Raw genomic sequence first — 20,411 nt, forward strand, 5'->3', positions numbered from 1 at the left:
AAACTTCACTAGCATTCATAGATCTGTCCACTTCACACAACACAGTTTGGGTGAATGAACTGATATTGAAATTTGCAACTGTAATACAAGACCTAAGATGATTACGATTCTAAAGTGCATGACATCAAAGTGCAAATTCAAGGTATAACTGAATGGTAAAAATAGCCCCTTTAAAGTACTAAAAAATGGGCTACCACAGGGTTCTGTGCTAGCTCTGCTCCTCTTTAATTTATACATTAGTGACATGCCACAAACCTCCTCTCGAAAGTTCATATGTGCAGACGATCTGGCATTGGAAACTCAGACTAAACACCTGCAAGTAGCCAATACTGTGCTCAGTTCTGGCATTAAAATTCTGTGCAATTATTATACTAAATGGCATCTTTGCTCAAATCTCTCTACTACTGAAGTTTGCACATTTTTATTATTATTACGGGCGACTCCAGGGAGAGTCCTTAAACTCATCGAGGGAGGCCCTAAACATCATGTCCACACAACTATACGACACTCTCACAGTATCTATCATACCTTGCCTTGAACTCACTCACCATCATAGCACCCACAACAGACTCTGGCAGCTTATTCCACTCATTTACCACTCTAAAAGTAAAGAACCCAGCTCTAACACCCTTGCTAACCACACTCTTGCCCAGCTTCCATAGGTGTCTCCTAGTTCTCCCACCACCAGTCCTGATCTCAAAAATATCATCTGAATTAATCCTATAGAAACCTTTTAGCAATTTGAATGTCTCAATCATATCTCCCCTTTTCCGCCTATCAACTAATTTCTGCAACCCACAAATCTTCAACCTGTTCTCATAAGGTTCATTCCATAGACCTGCTATCATCTTGGTCACTCGCCTCTGGATCCTCTCCACCTCCTCCCCATCAAGAAGAAACCTAGGTGACCAAATCTGAGCACAGTAGTCGAGATGAGGCCTTATCAAGGCTCAGTACAGAGGTACAATAACTTCCTTTTCTTTGCTCGTCAAGGTATTTTTCAACAACCAAGTGAGTTGATGAGCTGATTTAGCCACTTTTGCAATGTGTCCCCTAAACTTCATCTCCCTATCCACCAACACTCCTAAGTCCCTGGCCTCATCAATCTCCTGGAGTACAATTCCACCAATGTGGTATACTGCTGCTAATCTTTTCACCCCAAAATGCATAATCTTACATTTTATCACATTAAATTGACATCCATTCTCCTTAGCCCAGAACTCCAATCTATCCAAGTCTTCCTACAAGAGTTTGACATCTTCTGCATTCACTATTGCCCTACCTAACTTTGCATCATCAGTGAACTAATGAACTGTTCCTCTTAGATCCTTCCCTATATCGTTAAGAACAAATTAAACAGCAGTGGTCCAAGAACAGAACCCTGCGGCACACCACTAGTCACAGGCTGTCTTTTGGACTCTACTCCTGAATAAACTACTCTCTGCTATCTCTCCATCAACCACCCTCCTATCCATCTAACCAACCGTATATCCATCCCCATGTGCTCCAGTTTACTGATTAGAGTTCCATGTGGTATCCTATCAAAGGCCTTGGCAAGGTCCAGCAGTATCACTGTAAACCCATTACCCTTATCCAGTTCAGCCATCACTGTGTTATAAAACTTGAGCAAGTTACTGAGGCATGATCTACCCTTCACAAAGCCATGCTGTCCCCCGTACAGTATCTCATTTTCATCAATTCATTCCTGTATTTTCCCCTTGACTACTTTCTCCAAGATCTTGACAACGTCTCCTGATATGCTGATCGGTCGGTAATTTGCAACAGTCTTTGATCCTCCTTTATGCAGTGGAACTATTTTCCCCTCTTTCCACACCTTCGGGACTAAACCAGACCAGAGATTCAGATTAAACAATATGGTCAAGGGCACTGATAATTCTTTAGCCGCTTCACGTAAGACCTGTGCCGGTATACCATCCAATCCCACAGATGTATTCATATTAAGGTTCTGTAATAGACTATTCACCTCCACTTCATTCATCACAATTCCCATATAAACTAATAGTTCCTTCATTTTTTCAATGTCACCACCCGGATGATATACTCTTGCAAAGTGCTCGCTCAGTAATTCCACTATATCGACTGATTCAGTGACCTCCTTACCATCGTCATTCCTTAAAATCATTCTGCCATCTACAGTTTTTTTTTTTGCTTGCAGCATATTGAAAGAACTGTTTGGGATTCTCTTTAGCTTGCACAGCTAGTTTCCTTTCATAATCCACTTTTGCTTTTTTTTAGCACACTCGTTACCCTTCTGGCCTGCACTTTATACCGTTCATTGCCTGACGGTCACCTTTCTCTTTAAATTCCCTCCACAGTTGTTTATTTTTTTGCAGCTCAAGCTTAATGGTGTTATTTATCCATTTAACCCCTACTTGTTTTACTATTCGGACCCTAGGTATACAATCAGCCATAACCTCCTGTAAATGCTCCTTGACCACTTCCCATGCTCTATCGACGTCCAGCCCTTGCAGTTTTACATGCCATGGCACTGATCCAAGCAATCTCCTAAGCTTATCATACTTGTCAGCACGGTAATTCCACATATACCCTGTCTTAATCGAAAATTCCACACCTTTAGCCACCTCCCAGGTCAAGACCTTATGATCACTCTCACCAATAGGTGGCAACATGGTCATATTCATTACAGTCAAAATCTCAGATGCTATTACCAGGTCAAGCACTCTCACACCCCTAGTATTTTCAATTACATGCTGTTTCAGATAGTTATCCCTTAATAATTGAATAAAATCCATTTCCTTCCTCACATGTGTCCTCTCCTCCTTCCATTCAATGTTACCATAGTTGAAATCCCCCATAATAATTACCCTCCTTCCACTCATTTCATCAATTTGTTTATGCATACTATCTCTACTATCTATTCCACCACCTGGTCTATAGCAGCAACCAACTATATATTTTGTTCTGTCAGTCTCAATCTCATACCAAATAGCCTCAAATGAGCTCTTTTCACTATCATTCAATACAACTTCAATTCTCCTTGGCTGCAGTTCATCAGCTATCATCAATAACACTCCTCCCCCATTTTATTCTCTCTGTCCCTCCTAAACACACTATATCCTACACATTCTATCCCACTAACTATATCATCTTTCGTCAGCCATGTTTCACTAATGCCAATAACCTGTGGCCAGGAAGAGCCAATCAAGGCCAAAAATTCTTCCTCTTGTTCCTGATACTCCTGGCATTAGTATACATGAAATGCAGAGGTCCCTTTGTCCCACCCCTATCTTGATGCGTTATTCTAACTATTCCATTCCGATTTCTTGTCCTTAGTATTGGCTCGGGTACATTATATACATTTTTACACTCAACTGTCTCACTGATGTCCACATATCCACCCCTCCCCCTCCTTGGTAGTTCTAGTTTCCCTGGTTCTGCACATCCATTTTCACTTCATTCAGCAACACTTTTTCCAGTCTCTGCACACCAAATCCAGGCCATCCATCTTGTATAAATCCTTTCGCCCATCAAACTCATTCCACACGTCTATGAATTCCACACCACACCGTCTGCATAACCTGTGCATAAAGTCATTTGCGATTATGGCCCTCCTAAACTCCTCCCTGTCATACCACGGCAACAGACTCACCATCCTAACTCTGTCACTCTTTTCTTTTGCTACCTTTAACAATACATTTCACTTGAAATATCATCAAGCTGATAAACAGTTGAAGGTCTCATTCAGTGGGGAAACTTTGAAACACAACCCCAACCCAAAATATCTTGGAGTCACATTAGATTGCTCTTTAACCTTAAAGAAACACCTGGAAAACATCTGCCAAAAGCTAAAAACTAAGAATAATATCATCAGGAATTGTGTGTTTGGGCAAGAGGGGCAGGAGCCAACACTTTGAAAACTGCTGCCCATGTCCTAGTATACTCTTGTGCAGAATACTGTGCTCCACTGTGGTATTCGAGTCATCATGTCAGTAAAGTCAACATTCAACTTAACAATACCATGAGAATCATCATGGGTTTCATAAAGTCTACACCTGTTGAGCGGCTACTAACACTCTCTAACATCTTACCACCAGACATAAGGAGTAAAACTGCCACTAACACAGAGTGGATAAAATGTATGGGAAATAATATCCATCCATGAGGACCTCTAAAATCTACTACCTATTCGCTTAAAAGTCCCATGACCTGATCTGGAAAAATCAGCAACCAGATCAACAATAAAAAATGGACACCACATTACAGACCCCACAATAGATGCCCTGGCTTTGACCTGCCCAGACAGCAATGGAGCACACTCAACCGCCTGAGGACAGGCTATGCCAGATGTGCTTCCATGATGTACAAGTGAGGGCCTGCATCAATCCCCAACATGTGACTGTGGTGCTGATCAACAGACTGTCAATCATATTATCCAGGACTGTCCACTGCAGAGTTTTCAGGGCACATTGACGGACCTGTTCCAGGCTACCCTGAATGCAATCCAATGGATTAGAGACAATTTGAACTTAAATTTGTAATTTTTAGCATATAGTTTTAGTATGTATATATACTTACTTTTTCTATTCGGTTCAGTGTAGTGGGGGAGACAGAGAGTTGTACAGTAGGTGTCCACTCATAATGAGTCTTCGTACTCCTTGGAGGTGTCATGAATAATAATAATAATAACTAATAACTATTTTTATCTTTCTATTTGCACAAACCCAACCCATAGAAAATGCATGTATTGGCTCCCTTTTTTGAAATCACTAAGCTGGAAGAGAGGCAGAGATTTTTGCTCTAAGTAATGGCTTAAAAGAGATCATTCATCACTCTTCACTCACCCAACACCAGAGATATTTTCTTAAACTAGTTCTCGATCCAGATGCTCTCTTCGGGTGACTGCCTCTTGGCAATTCACCAGTCTTATCCAAGTTTCATCTCTGGTGGAGCATCCTTCCTTCAGCCATTCACAACCCTTGCATGTTTTGGCATTACAACAATGGCAAGTGGGAGGACTTGCATGACATTTACTCCTCGCAATCATGGTCAGACTATTTTTTTCATTCTTCAAATCCAGATATCTGTTGTGATCTTGTTAGAGAAATAATCCATATTAGAATGGACATTTTCATTCCTCTGTTCAAATTCTCTAATCTATATCTAAACCATAATTCTCCAAAAAGTGTGCCAGTGTTATCCAAGAAAAGCAAATAGCCTTTCACAAGTGGCTTGAGACCAAAACACCAACTTCATTCACAACCTATATAATTCCCAGCAAAACTTGTAAACCATCATCAAAAGGGCAAAGTGTGTATTCAACAAGGATAAATGTAGAAATCTTGATGTGTGTGTCATTTGCAATCACACTGTCTGGTCCCTCACCAAAGCTGCCAAGCACAACTTCTCCATCTGCGCTTTCTCCTCTGTCTTGTCTTAACAATAGCATTGTAACATCATCTAAAGACAAGACTGATGTCTTGGCTTCATTCTTCTCCTCAAACTGGTACATAGATCACCATGGCAAATTACTTCCTTCCTTGCATAGAACAATGCATCTCATGACTCTGGTGACCATCTGACAGAAAGGCATCAGAAAAATCTATAAGAACTTGGATACTATAAAGGCAGCCCAGTCCTGATGGAATTCCACTCATTGTGCTCAAGAGATGTACTCCTGAACTGACACCTGTTCTCTGTCATCTATTCACTAAACTGTACTCAGCTGGGATCTACCCTTCAGCATCAAAGAAAGCTCATATACAACCAGCCCCACCCCCCCTCCAAAAGGGTGAGATAAATATCTACCATCAAGCTATCCACCTATTGCTCTCACACAGTTTTGTCTAAAGTAATAATAAAGGTTATCAATAGTCAACTTCTTTAACACCTTGAGAACCGCTATCTAATTAAGGACCACCAGCACAGATTTTGCCACTCTAGATCTACAGGAGATCTTCTGGCTTACATTGTCACATTTGGGCCCATTCCATGGAAAGGTTTGAAGAAACCTGTGCCATTGATCTTGACATCTCCAAGGCTTTTGATAGCAATTAGAAATCTGGCATTGAGGTCTTAACAACGTAGAATCATTTGGCTACCTTTTGTTCTTGTGTAAATGGATTGCCAGTTTTCACTCAGATCGATCCCTATGTGTAATAGTGGATAGTGTTCTCTCCTCGGACTTTATTGTCAATGCTGGGGACCCTCAGGACTCTGTCGTTTCACCCACCCTCTACCCAATTTATATAAATGACCTGCTGTCATTGACTGCAAACCCTATTTATAGTTTTGTTATGATAGCACACTCCACTAATCCTACTCATACGACAAGCCATGAATCTTGAGATGTGCTCAAACATCTCAAGATCATCTATAATAAATGTCCTGAACACTGATCTCCACAGTATTCTTCGTTGTAGTTAAAGCAACCAAGTCAATGTCAATACTTCCAAAATGCAATTTTGCTTTTTCTCCATAAAAAAATACCTCAGATCTCTATTTCTTTTTGATGATGCTCAGCTCAAGAGTCAAGACGAAATCTCCCTTCTCACCTTTCCTGGAACTGGCATAATCATACCATCATCAGTTTCCAAAACCTTTGGCATTCTTTTCCATTAAGATAATAAGACAATACTGGACAACTCGTAGCAAAGGTGGTGAAGTTCTAATCGCTATTCTTAGGTATTTCCCATAATGTAAAAACACATTTCCTAGGAAATGTATGCTGTTATTACATTATGGTGGAAGGTCACTACCCAGACCGGTTTCAGCCTTTTTTGAGGCTTTAAATAATGTTTATATCGCCGAAATAAAGCTTATTAGCTCTTTATATTTAAGTAACTTAATGGTTCCACCTGTTTGGAAACTCGTATAGCAGAGTATATAAGTTCTTTTCGCTAGACACTTTGGTATTAATTGGTCTAGCTACTCACTGATGAAGCCTCAAAAAAGGCTGAAACCGGTCTGGGTAGTGACCTTCCACTATAATGTAATAACAGCATACATTTCCTAGGAAATGTGTTTTTACATTATGAGAAATACCTAACAATAGCGATTAGAACTTCACCACCTTTGCTACGAGTTGTCCAGTATTGTACTACGTACTAGGGTCACTTGCATTAGCTCACGCTAGTGGTCGCCGATACTTTATAGTTTACTATATTTGGCAAGAAACTCTTTGATTCCAATCTTTGAGTTTCTTATTCGGTTTTAAAACAATGTGGGATTTAATATCCCCTTAATTTAAATAATCTAATGGGGGTTAAGATCAGGTGAATGCAGCGATCAACCAATTGATCAGCCCCTACCAATCCATTTGTTCAGGAAGGCATTATTTCATGTGGCACTCCATCTTACTGGAGAATAGTGTTGTTGGAAAGAGTTAATCTTTACAATTTGGGGATGAAGAAATTCTTCAACATGGCAAGAGAGCTTTCTCCATTAACTGTTGTTGCTTCAAAGAAGGAAGGGCTGATAATGTAAGACTATAATGTGAGAAATTCATAAAATCCTAATTTATGCTCACACACAGACCTACAATTTTTACTGTGTAGGCATTCGGAACTGAAATCGTACAGAATAGGTTGGTTACTCCTTATTCCTGGAGTATCCTATGACTGTAGCATGTGTGTTCACAGGGAGCCTGCTTGTGGGATGAAAAACCCCAGATAAACCCTGCTGCCCACGCCAAAGACCAGCTAACTTGGATATGGCTGAAGAAGATCCTTGAGCTCCTCACGTCATTTAATAAAATAAACAAACATAAATACAAAAAAAGAAAAATCAAAGCAAATAAAATAAAAAAAATCAAATATATATATATATATATATATATATATATATATATATATATATATATATATATATATATATTCTTGTTTGAAATTATAAAAACAGTGAAGAAAATTTATCTTCCTGGTTATCTCATCACTTTAGTTAAATCCATGGAGTATGAATTCAAGGTCTTGAAAAGGTTAATTTTATTAATCTTTTCAACATTTGATCTTACTAGAATACAGTGGTTAGTCCTATTCCCACAGTTTGTTATTTCTACCAGATGTATGCTTGTTTCAGGAAAGCCACATAAGCTAGCATGTTTATTTAAAATTAATTTTCATGTACATTTTATTTTCCATCCCAAATTTTAAAAAACTGTATGCATGAGCTGTATGTATAGATAGACTTAGGAGCTGACGATAATTTCTTTTAGTCACATAATAGTACTGATTCGTGAGACCATAAAAATAAAATAAATGTGAGAATTTATATCAATGAGCCAGTTTGTCTTTTCGATGAGGGAGAAATAAAAATCCCATCATATGTATAATTTTGTATTACCTGAAAAATAGCACAAAAAAAAAAATTCCCCACACCACAACAGAATTTGAACCTAAGTTTTTCTCAAGCTAGCAAGAAATTAACCACTGTGGTGAACTGCAGAACTGAAGAAATGTCTAAATTAATATATTTTTAAGGCACAAGTATACTGATTTAAATATGCATAAATGTACATCAGTTTTAACTTAATAAATTTTTTCTTAAAAAACTTTTTCTCAAAAATGCCAATCTCCTGAAATCTCATGATATAAGAGTGGCTTTCAAGCCCATTTTGACTATATAAGCTCTGTTATGTTCATCTAAGGAGGACCACAACCCTTTCAACAGACATCCTGGAGTTTACAATATTCCATGTTCTTGTGACCTTGCTTACATAGGTAAAACATCTAGAAGTTTGGAAATTATGCAAAAGGAGCATATTGGAGATGTCAATAACAATAGAGAAGACAGCTCAGATCTGGCACTCCACTTTTCTCACACTCAACACAATATTGAATGAGATAAGAGCTCCATGCCTTACATAGAAGACAACTTCAGAGCTCACAACAACAAAGAGGCTAAGATGATTATCCACTCACAAGGCACTCTCAACAGAAACCAAGGAATGATTTTATGTGACATTTGGAAGTCACTTATTAGATCTTTTGACACATCAGACTTGAACTTTTGTGCCAACTATCATGCATATCTGCTGAATAATGACTGACCCATGTCAGCTCCTATGCTTCATGTGTTTCTGTTTCTTTTTTACTTTTGTATAATGTTTCCTACATGGTTTTAGTGGTTTTAGTTATGTAATGGTTCATGTGTACCTCTTATTGCATATTTATTTTTTTTTTGTTCATCCTAACCCAGAAGAAGCCACTAGCATATGTGGCAAAATTAGCAGGTTTAACTATCTATATTCTCTGTCAGAAGTGATTCAAAATTTATCATTCATTAACACCAGATGTCAGATCCCTCTAGTGTGGGAAAAATAGTAAAGAATGTAGTTAAAAAAGTTAATATGGATAGTAATGGTTGAGGCTATTAGTTGAAGTTCTGATAAAAATAACAGGCAAGGTGTACTATCCAGCAGCCAGCCTAAAGAATTGTGTTACTGCTGCACCCTTATATGAGGAAAGTTCACAGTCCCTACTACAGGTCTAGCATGCCTTGAAAGGAAAGATCTATACAAAATGTAAGTTGTGGTGCTTACACGTATGGCAAAAGGTATGATAAATGCTGCTTTTTTGTTTAATGCTTTCAAAAATGTTGTGTTAGGCATACAGATGCTGATTATTATTATTAATCCTAAGATCCCATGGAGTCATAAACTCATCTATTAGGTCCCTTTTGTCATACACACACAGCTCATCATACTGCACCTTAAACACATTCAAATTCTCTGCAGACACCATGCTCTCAGGCAATGTATTCCAATCATTCACAACTCTCCATGCAAAAATCCTATTTCTCACTCCCTTGCTCATATCCTCCTTATAGAGTTTCCAGGGATAACCTCTTGTTCCCCCCCCCCTGCCATTTATGAAAAACTTCTTCAACATTAATCCTTTAATAACCCCTTACTAACATATGTCTATCATATCACCCCTCTTCCTCCTATTTACTAGACCCAGCAATTTTCATTGTCTCAACCTTTCTTCACATTCAACATTTCAGAGATCAGAAACTATTTTGGTCGATCGCCTCTGGATCCTCTCCAACATCTCTTCATCCTTTTGAAAACCAGCTGAACAAATCTGTGCACAGAAGTTCATATATGACCTAATCAGAGCCTTAAACAATGGAACCAGAATCTTCTTACTTCTACAAGGTCAGCGTTCTCTGCATCATTCCCAGAATTTGTTGTGTTGACCTAACAATTTTGGCAATATGTCCTCTAAATTTCAGATCCTTATCCAAGATCTTTTATCCCTATCCAAACAGTACTCTCTCATTTCCTCTATTCTAACAATATATCCCCAGCAAGTGTAAATTCTACATCCCATGTTTGTTTTCCAAATTTAAAACCTTACATTTTGAACATTGAACTGGCACCTCTACTCCCATTCAATCAGTCTATTCAAGTCTTCTTGTAAGGTCACAACATCTTCTCTACTCTTCATAGTTCGTCCCAACTTTGTGTCATCTGCAAACAGCTGTATATCTCCATTCAAATCTTTCCCAGTATCATTAACATACAGGTTAAACAGAAATGACTCTAAAACAGATGACCCTGGGGCACATAACTAGTGACTTTCCTCTTCTTGGATATTGCTCCCCCATACACAACTTGCTGATACCTATCAGATATTCAATCTTCAATCCAATGCACTGGTATAATATCCAATCCCATCTGCTCCAGTTTGACTATTCAGTTTATCATGCAATAATCTATCAAAAGCCTTTTCAAAGTCTGAGTATACTACTACTATGTATACATCTCCCATATCCAATGTGGCTGTCACATTATTGTAATAAGTAAGCAGATTAATAAGAAATGACCTCTCTTTAGCAAATCTGTACTGTCCATCAAAAATAATATCATGTTGTCAACCCAATTCTAGATCCTGATTCTCACCAGTCTTTCTAACACTTGAACCAAAACACCTGACACACAGGTGGCCATAATTTGATGCTTGAATTTTGTCACCTCCTTTATGAAGCAGTACAATCTTGCATTCCTTTCACTCCTTTGGAACATGACCCAATGGAAGACTCATAAGAAACAAATACATAACGGCAGATGTCAACTCTCCTAATTATTAAATGCTTGTTTTAAAACTGCATTATACTTTATTTGAATCCAGTGATTAAGAGCACATTCAGATAACAATACCAAATGATCAAATTTCCTCTAGTTACTGGTAGTAAGTGAATTTTGTTGCCTGTTATAAAAGCTTATTAAAGGCCTGAAGTGGCTTGAAAAATTGCCATGCTTGTCTTTAAAGCAGGATTCCCAAATTATCTAACTCCCAGTCCACCTAGAGTACATACTAAACATGGAACAGACTTCCAATACAACCCACAGACCTTCTGTGGGTTGTATTAAAAAAAAAAATAAATAAATAATATACATGAAAATGAATGGGAACTTCCAATTACAAACAATGTGGTTAGGAAATCTCAGGCAGTTCTTGAACTGTCATTACAAAAACTCGAAATGAACTGAATGTCAAGGGGGATTCCTCATTTCAAAACATAACCAGCATATTTTCAGTAAAAACACACAGTTAAACATGGTCAACTTAAACACATAGTAAGACCAGCATGTGCGTGATCAAGCATCAGAGAATTTACTAGTAGCTGAAAGTTACTAATACTTTAATGTTTAAAGAATGTCGCATTGCCAAGGTTATCATTTTATTAGGTTATATAATTAGGTTATCACATTGTGTAACAATACTATTAAAGGAATAAGGAAGTTATTCTCCAACTTTACAAGGCTCTGATAAGACTGCATAGAATGAGAGGCTCTGATAAGACTGCTATGCATAGATTGCATAGAATAAGATAGTTATTCTCCAATTTTACAAGGCTCTGATAAGACTATGTCTAGATTACTGTATGTAGACATGGTCACATGAGTTCTAAGGAGATGGGGGTGGATGACAGCTGAAAAGATTCAGCAAGTAGGAACTGAAGTGATAACTGGCCTATGGAATATTGTGTATCTGAGGACAACAGATTAAGAGAATAAGGTCTTCAAAATCTGAGAAACAGATGGAGGAAAGGAGATATGAAAGAAAGAAAGAAAGAAACAGGATCTTACAGTACAGACACCTGTGGGATTTTGCAGCCTATGAAAGGTGGAGAGAGAGAACTTGTGGTCACCTGTGGAATGTGGCTAGGAATAGTGTTAGGAATCATGTGAGGTTGAGCTTTTTCTCATGGTGTGTAGTGGGTATGCATTGGACTACCATAGATGTTGTACGTGCATCTTCAGAAAACATGTTGAAGGAGAGATATAATAGGTATTTGAGTATCTACATAGGCTCCTCTCTCTCTCTCTCTCTCTCTCAATGAGCTTCTAGAGTACTTAGAGGAGCAGTCATATAATAATAATTATATATATATATAAATATATATATATATTTTTTAATTTATTTCTTTATTTATTTTTTGCTTAAAATAATACAAGAATGAAACATATGAATTTGGCAAATTCCTCTTCATGTATAAGCACATGCCCACACAAACAAAATAACTCATACATCAAATGCCAATTTCAAAACAAAAAATAAATAAATATAATAATAATATAATAACCAATAAAAAACAGAATACCTCAAAGCATCCGTCCAGTAGAGTTTCTGATCATCATAATCAAGTGCCAAACCACTAGGCTGAGTAAGATTATCTTCCACTATTGCTGTTCTCTTGTTACCTGCCATTGTAGATTTAAAAATTTTTCCTGTATTTCCAAAGCGTCCCCATTCAGTGTAATACATAAACCTGCAACATTAACAAGCATTTCTTAATTATTAAGGGCTAATTACCTTTGTATACATGTATATAAATTTCAATGCAGATACATTATTATTATTATTATCCTAAGATCCCATGGAGTCACTTTTGTCATATACATAGCTCATCACAAAATGCCTAAATACATTCAGATTCTCTACAGAAACCATGATCACAGGCAATGCATTCTAATCATTCACAACTCTCCATGCAAATCAGAATCAGAAGAAATGAGAATATAGAAAAGAAGACAAAAAATTTTATTGAGGAACTTTTTAAAACCTCATAAGAGAGATTACAAAAAAATTGGTGATTATATTTCATTGGATACAACAATAATGTTAAAGAGGTTATTGTGACTGTTAGAGATAACAATTATAATAATTTAAGAATATTGCAAGCCAACTTGCTATCAAAAAAAAAAATATATATATATATATATATTTATTATATATAAATTATATATATACAGTAAAACGCCATTTTTATGTTCCCGCAATTTACGTTTTCCTGCCATTTAAGTCATTTTCTATAATAAATTTAGTTTAATCCTTTATCCAAGTGTGAGCAAACAAAGTTTGCGCCTGAAAGTATCTTCAGGACTGGGGTAAGGTGGTACAACACCAGGCCAACTCGTTGCAAAGGTGGAGCAAGCTACCAACACTCCTATCTCAGTATCTCCTATAATGCAAAACACATCTCCTTGCGGATATGTCTAATGTTATGCATTAAGGGAAGGGCCACTGCCCAGACTAGTTTCGACCTTATTTATTATACTCTAACCAAGTGAAAAATAAACTTTCAACATCTTTCTCTAAATCCAGAGTAATTTATTAAAAAAGGGTGGCACACCATTTGGCAACTCCTATAGGTAGAGATGACCTGCTAATGCTTCTGCCTGGTATCTCCACTTGGGCCTGGCTCCCACTGAAGAGACCTCAATAAAGGTCGAAACTAGTCTGGGAGGTGGCCCTTCCCTTAATGCATAACATTAGACATATCCGCAAGGAGATGTGTTTTGCATTATAAGAGATACTGAGATAGGAGTGATGTTAGCTTGCTCCACCTTTGCAATGAGTTGCCCTGGTGTTGTACCACCTTACCCCAGTCCTGAAGATACTTTCAGGCGCAAACTTTGTTTGCTCACACTTGGATAAAGGATTAAACTAAATGTATTATACTCTAACCAAGTGAAAAATAAACTTTCTACATTATTTTCTGTTGGTCCCATCTTAAGGTTTATTCTCACGATGTATTTTTTTCCAACCATTAACAACTTGATGTGGACATTATTTCCCATGATTTGCGTTTTTTTTTCTCGGTGGCAATACCGATTTTCTAATCGATTTCAGCGGAAATCTGCCCATTTCTTTTCTCAGGTGGCGTTGCTTTCGGCTGTAGTTTCGTTTCCGCCATTCATGGTGACTTGCGTGCATGCAGCAATACTGTAGTGATAAGCGATACCATGATTTTTCAATCACAGTACGAATTGATATTGCAGAATTTCTGCAACGTAATTTAGCATGTGAAAGTGGCTTTCAAGTTGCGGTGGATTATAACATGGTGGATTATCCATGTTAGTAACATGGAGAAAAAAGACAGAAAATGTATTTCGGTAGAAGAAAAGATGGCAATTCTGTGGGACGTGTAAATTGGCATGCCGGAAGACATGTGCATTTAGCATAAGATCTTGGACTCTCCATGTCCACTTTGAACACGATAATAAAAAAACAGGTAAAGCATTCTGGCATTAAGTCAAAAAAAAAAAAAAAAAAACGAAAAGCAAAAACAATCAACAATTTAAGATTTTTTTAACTAGATAAATGTAAGTGCATTGTAAATTCATTTATTTTCAGTTATTAAATTTTGTAATCTAGTATGTAGACTCACATACTAGCAGTAAGTCATCTTTTAGCCTTTTTTTTTAATGTTTTTTTACATTTCCTGCTATTTACACTTTCCTACTATTTGCACTTTTTTCCATCAGTCCCCTGAAAAGTGTAAAAAAGGGGTTTTACTGTATAATATATATATATGTATATAGAATTATTTGTAGTTGTGGTAAACCTTACTATGGACAAACTGAAAAATCAATCTTTCTCCATCTTGACAAGCACAAAAGAGACATCTCTTATAATAGAATCCGAGCCAGTGCCCTCGCCAGCCATGTCTTGTTCTCTATAAACTCTGATGAAGGCCGCCAACACCAAATAGACTGGAATCAAACTTCTAATATTCACAAATGTTACGATGAATTTGAAAGCCGTATCATGGAGTCAAAAGAAATCACCCTTGATTCTACCTACATGAATAACAACCTTAGCTACAATTTGCCAGATTCACATAGCTCTGCTGTTCGGTGCTGGCATTCTTGCAAGATCACACGCACGCATACAAATGTAGCTAGAACTGAAGAATGGACTCCAATTTGAACTTAACTGTAGTTTTTTTGATAAATCTGTTGTTGTAAGTGTATAATGTTTCTGTCGGTCTAGAATCAAACTTCTAATATTCACAACTGTTACAAAGAATTTGAAAGGCGTATCAAGGAGTCAAAAGAAATCACCCTTGATTCTATCCACATAAATAACAACCTTAGCTACAATTTGCCAAATTCACACAGCTCTGCTGTTCAGTGCTGGTGTTCTTGCGAGATCACACGCACGTGTACAAATGTAGCTAGAACTGAAGCACGGACTCCAATTTGAACTCAGTTTTTTTGATAACTCTGTTAGCGTATAATGTTTCTGTGTCTTTTTTGTATATATATTTGTGCTTTGAAACCTGCCGAAGTTAGCTTACCAATGAAACTAGTTGTGTCCGTATTAAACTTTTATTCTTAATTATCTCGGGATTTAAGTCATTAAAATTATTGAACATATTTATTATATATATATAATAAATATAAAGATATATATATAATAAATATGTTCAATAATTTTAATGACTTAAATTTCTGTCATTAATACAATATTAATAGAATACCCCATATATATAAAAAAATATTTTTTATATATATATATATATATATATATATATATATATAAAACAGAACTTAATATTTTAAAATTAGAAATAGAACAACTAAACAAGGTTTATATTCATTAATATAAAGCTACAGAAATAATACTAGACAATAGAATAAAATAAATTTAATCCTTTATTCAAGCGTAAGAAAACAAGCTTGCACCTTAACTATTTTCAGGACTGGGACAACTCGTATAAAGAAGTTAATGACTTCACATCACTTGCCTTAGTATCCCATAATGCAAAATAGATAACCTTATAGACATGTATAATGCATAGCACTACCCAGCCGTTCCTACCCTCCCCAATCCCCAGAGACTCAAATTGCTCTCTCAGGCAAATCTCCTGATTTGCTCCCCCCTCCCCGGCTCAGTGGGAGTTGGAACCGGCAGACTATATAAGTAAAGTCCTGTCTAAAAATTAGGCAATACCCCAGATCACTCTAAACGAGTGACTGAAGGATCATCCAACTCAGCACTGGTCCCACTCAATGACAGGCTTGCCCTACCATTGAATAGTACCACACATATTCTACACCGGAAAACACTTACCCCCCAGAGATGCAAATTGCTCTCTCAAAGCAAAATCCCTTGAAATCCCAAGCCTCCCCCCTCAGAGAGAGAGAGAGAGAGCCAGACTCGGTAGAAACCTTAAGAGCAAAAACTCCGTGTATTTTTCCTAAGAGAATTCTTAGTTATTGTGTAAAAGTATTTACTAAAATAAAAAGCCAAAAGGCTTCAGTTTGGTGATGCAAAATTATATAAGTAAAGTGGATATTAGATCCAGCGTTACTTTGTTATATTGAATGTGGAAACTCTGAAAGTTTCATAAATTTTTATGAAACTTTCATAGTTTCTACATTCAGCTTTGAAATAATGCTAGATATAATATCCACTTTTCTTATATAACCTGCATGTTCTTTTGTATACTCTTCTCTATGTGTGTGCATGACACAGCTGGACAACTTGCAGATCTCTATTCTTTTCTAGTGCCTTATATACACAGTCATCTTTGAACACATTTGATGGGTCAGAACCAGATGAACACAAAACTGAAATTGTTGAGAGTTTATTTTTCACTTGGTTAGACTATAATAAGTTTAGTTTAATCCTTTATCCAAGTGTGAGCAAACAAAGTTTGCACGTGAAAGTATCTTCAGGACTGAGCTAAGGTGGTGCAACACCAAGGCAACTCGTGACAAAGGTGGAGAAAGCTATCATCACTCCTATCTCAGTATCTCCCATAATCCAAAGCACATCTCCTTGCGGATTATGTGTAATGCTATGCATTAAGGCAAAGGCCACTACCCATACTGGTTTCGACCTTTATTGAGGTCTCGTCAGTGGGAGCCAGGTCCAGTAGTGGAGACACCAAGGCAGAAGCAATGAGAGGTCATCCCCACCTATAGGAGTTGCCAAAAGGTGCACAACCTTATTATTAAATTACTCTGGATTCAAGTCAACTCATGGCAAAGGTGGTATAAGTTCTCATCACTTGCTTTAGTATCTCCCATAATGCAAAGCACATCTCCTTGTGGACATGTATAATGCTATGCATTAAAGGAAAGACCACTATCCAGACCGGTTTCGACCTTTATTGAGGTCTCATCAGTGGGAGCCAAACCCAAAGGTGGTGATACTATGGTGGAAGTAACGGAGAAGTCATATTTACCTATATTTACCTTATCTCTAATCGAGAGAATTTTAATAATAGAGTGTGATGACACCCTTTGGCAACTTGTATAGGTAAATATGACTTCTCCATTACTTCCACCTTAGTATCACCAACTCTGGGGCTGGCTTCCACTGATGTGCTTTTGTGCAGAAGTGGTCCCTTTCCTTGAGGTATGAGAAGCTCTGCTTGGGGTAGGTTTTTGCCTGTCTCTAAGTGGGGGCCACCGCTGAAATTATGGCTCTGTCTGGTGGTGGGGTGAGCCTGCTACTAGGTAGAGTCAACGCTGAGAAGTTCTTCTCAGTGATGGAGTGAGCCTGTAACTGTGGAACAACGCTCAGTTGGACGATTCTTCAGTCACTTATAGGGAGTGGTCTGGGGGATCACCTAATTTTTAGAGACGTCTTTACTTAAACAGTACCTCAATAAAGGTTGAAACTGGTCTGGGTAGTGGAGATACTTGCCTTAGTATCTCTCATTATGGGAGATACTAAGGCAAGTGATGAGAACTTATATCACCTTTACCACAAGTTGCCCCAGTCCTGAAAGTATTTCAGGCACAAACTTTGTTTGCTAACACTTGGATAAAGGATAAAACCCAATATATAATTATTGCCAAGTAGCATAGCCAAGTGAAAAAAAAAAAAAATCTTCCAAAAAATTAATCATTATTTTAGTCTGTTTCACCAAAGGACTTCATACACTTCAGTGATATAATGAAGTGTATGAAGTTCTCTGTGATTATAACCTGGCTTAGTATGGGCTGTCAGGATGAACTGATAATAATATCAGTATTAGAGAATTCAAGAAATACATTTGCTAACATCATTATGGCAAGTCACAATGCTTTGGACATTATCACACAAAATTAGATAGAAGAAAAAAATGACTTAAAAATGACTCTCTCAAATTTAAGGCAAATTAATGCAGCCATACTTGTTGCAATTTGGAGAGATTGGCATTGCTTACTCTAAAAATATTCTCTATGCAATAAAAATTTATTACAAGTCATAGAGAATATTTTTAGAGTAAGCAATGGCAATCTCTCCAAACCAAAACAAAGAAACCAAAATATGGCTGCATTAATTTGCCTTAAATTTGGGAGAGTCATTTTTAAGTTCAACACAACACCTTTAAAAACTTCTATTTATCCGATGTTAGAAGGCACTAAGTTCAGGTATTTTCTCTGTTACAGTTTGAATTATATCCTATGCTCGTCACTGCTTATGTACTGTGACAAGTGCTTGTGCTCTGAAGATTATGGTTAAAAAGCCAGTGAAATATTAGCCACATGATAAATATTTCTTTAATTGTTTAAAATTATAATAATAGAAGTAATTCACAAAAAATATTATTTATTAGTAGAATTTTCACCTGAGTATCACAGGCATCTTCAGTACAAGTAAAAAGCTAATTAAACAATAACTGGCTTTTTAACCATAATCTTCAGAGCACAAGCACTTATCATGGTACATAAGCAGTGACAAGCAAAGGATATAATTCAAATTGTACCACCTAAGTAACTAACGTAAGATAACTAAAAAAAGGTCATTAAATTTCCTAACTTATTAAAAATAAATAACATAACATAAATAAATTATATATATATATATACAATTAAAAAATTTAGGAAAGATTAGCTTATTTAAAAAGTACTATCTCCCACAAAGGGGACAGACTGGATTTGTTTATGTTAGGAGAATGAAGGAAAGTTTCACATGTTTCAGCTAATCTTGCATAACGTTTTTAATTGTGTGTGTGTGTGTGTGTGTGTGTGTATATAAATATATATATATATAATTTATTTATTTATTTATCTTTTTTTTTAATAAGTTAGGAAATAAATTAAAATAGTAATAATATATAAAATTAACTGTGAACTAAAGAAATAAAAAAGTCTATATGAAACCTACCCTTTACAAGGATCCAACACAATGCCTCGTGGTCTTTCCACTCGGGTTATTGTTACCAACTTTGAGCCATCCAAATTCATAGCATATATGCTGCGATTTCCAGAATCAGTCCAATATATTCTTTTGCTTGTCCAGTCATAAGCGATTCCTTCAGGATTAATACCCTTATTCAAAACAACATTTACTTCATCCATATTATCAATGTTGACCCATGAAATACTTCCATCTGGCCTTATTTCTGTTAGGAAAAAATAATACTATTTAATTCCTTTCTATTTAAATATAACTACATTAAGGAGCATATACAAAAAAAAAAAAAAAAGGCAAGGGGAATGAATATATATATATATATATATCCACAGTACAGTACATCCTACCTTTTATTGCCAGACTTACACAAACACTCCATGAATATTTGCATGGTACATAAGGTGTCTAAATACCTTTCTCAGCATAGTGTGTGTATGTATGTATGTATGTGTGTGTGTGTGTATGTATATATATATATATATATATATATGTATATATTTAAAAAATAGATTTAATGACTTAAACCGAGATAACTTATAAAATTTAATGAGAATAATACAACTACTTTCGGCTTATAACAGCCTTCATCAGGTATTCATTAAAGGAAGAGAATAGTAATAAACATTGACGTATCTAAAAAACTGGGAATTACAGGTAAAAATTGCAACACATAATTGAAACAAAAAACGTTGTATTTTTTAAGTTGTTCTAACTGGTGCACTATTGTTTATTGCGTGTGTGTGTGCAGGCTCTCGTGAATGTCAATATTGAATAACTGCAGTATGGCTATCTGGGATGTTATAACTTAAATTGTTGTTTAAGTGTTCAGGATTCAGGATGATTTATATATATATATATGTTTATTATTATTATTATTAAGAGAGACCTCCAGGCAGTCAGACTCATTGAGGGAGACAACATACTACACACACACACACACCAGCTATCATACTTATTCTTAAATTCATTCACACTGCTTGCATTCACAACATCCAATGGCAA

The 20,411-nt window shown here is 36.5% G+C and overlaps 1 protein-coding gene across 1 annotated transcript in view; it reads right to left on the reverse strand.

Annotated features, from left to right (window-relative positions):
• mgl (low-density lipoprotein receptor-related protein megalin) overlaps positions 1-20,411 on the reverse strand; it is an 890,817-nt gene that overhangs the window by 411,709 nt on the left and 458,697 nt on the right. The window contains exons 44-45 of the mRNA XM_090412774.1: positions 19,380-19,617; positions 12,589-12,756 (exon numbers count right to left, since the gene is read on the reverse strand). Coding sequence (XP_090268900.1) covers positions 12,589-12,756; positions 19,380-19,617 — 406 coding nt within the window. The remainder of the gene's footprint in view (positions 1-12,588; positions 12,757-19,379; positions 19,618-20,411) is intronic.

The sequence above is a fragment of the Typopeltis vanoorti genome, chromosome 23 (assembly GCF_054136105.1).
Source record: "Typopeltis vanoorti isolate ZY-2024b chromosome 23, IOZ_Tvanoo_1.0, whole genome shotgun sequence".
NCBI lineage: Eukaryota > Metazoa > Arthropoda > Arachnida > Uropygi > Thelyphonidae > Typopeltis > Typopeltis vanoorti.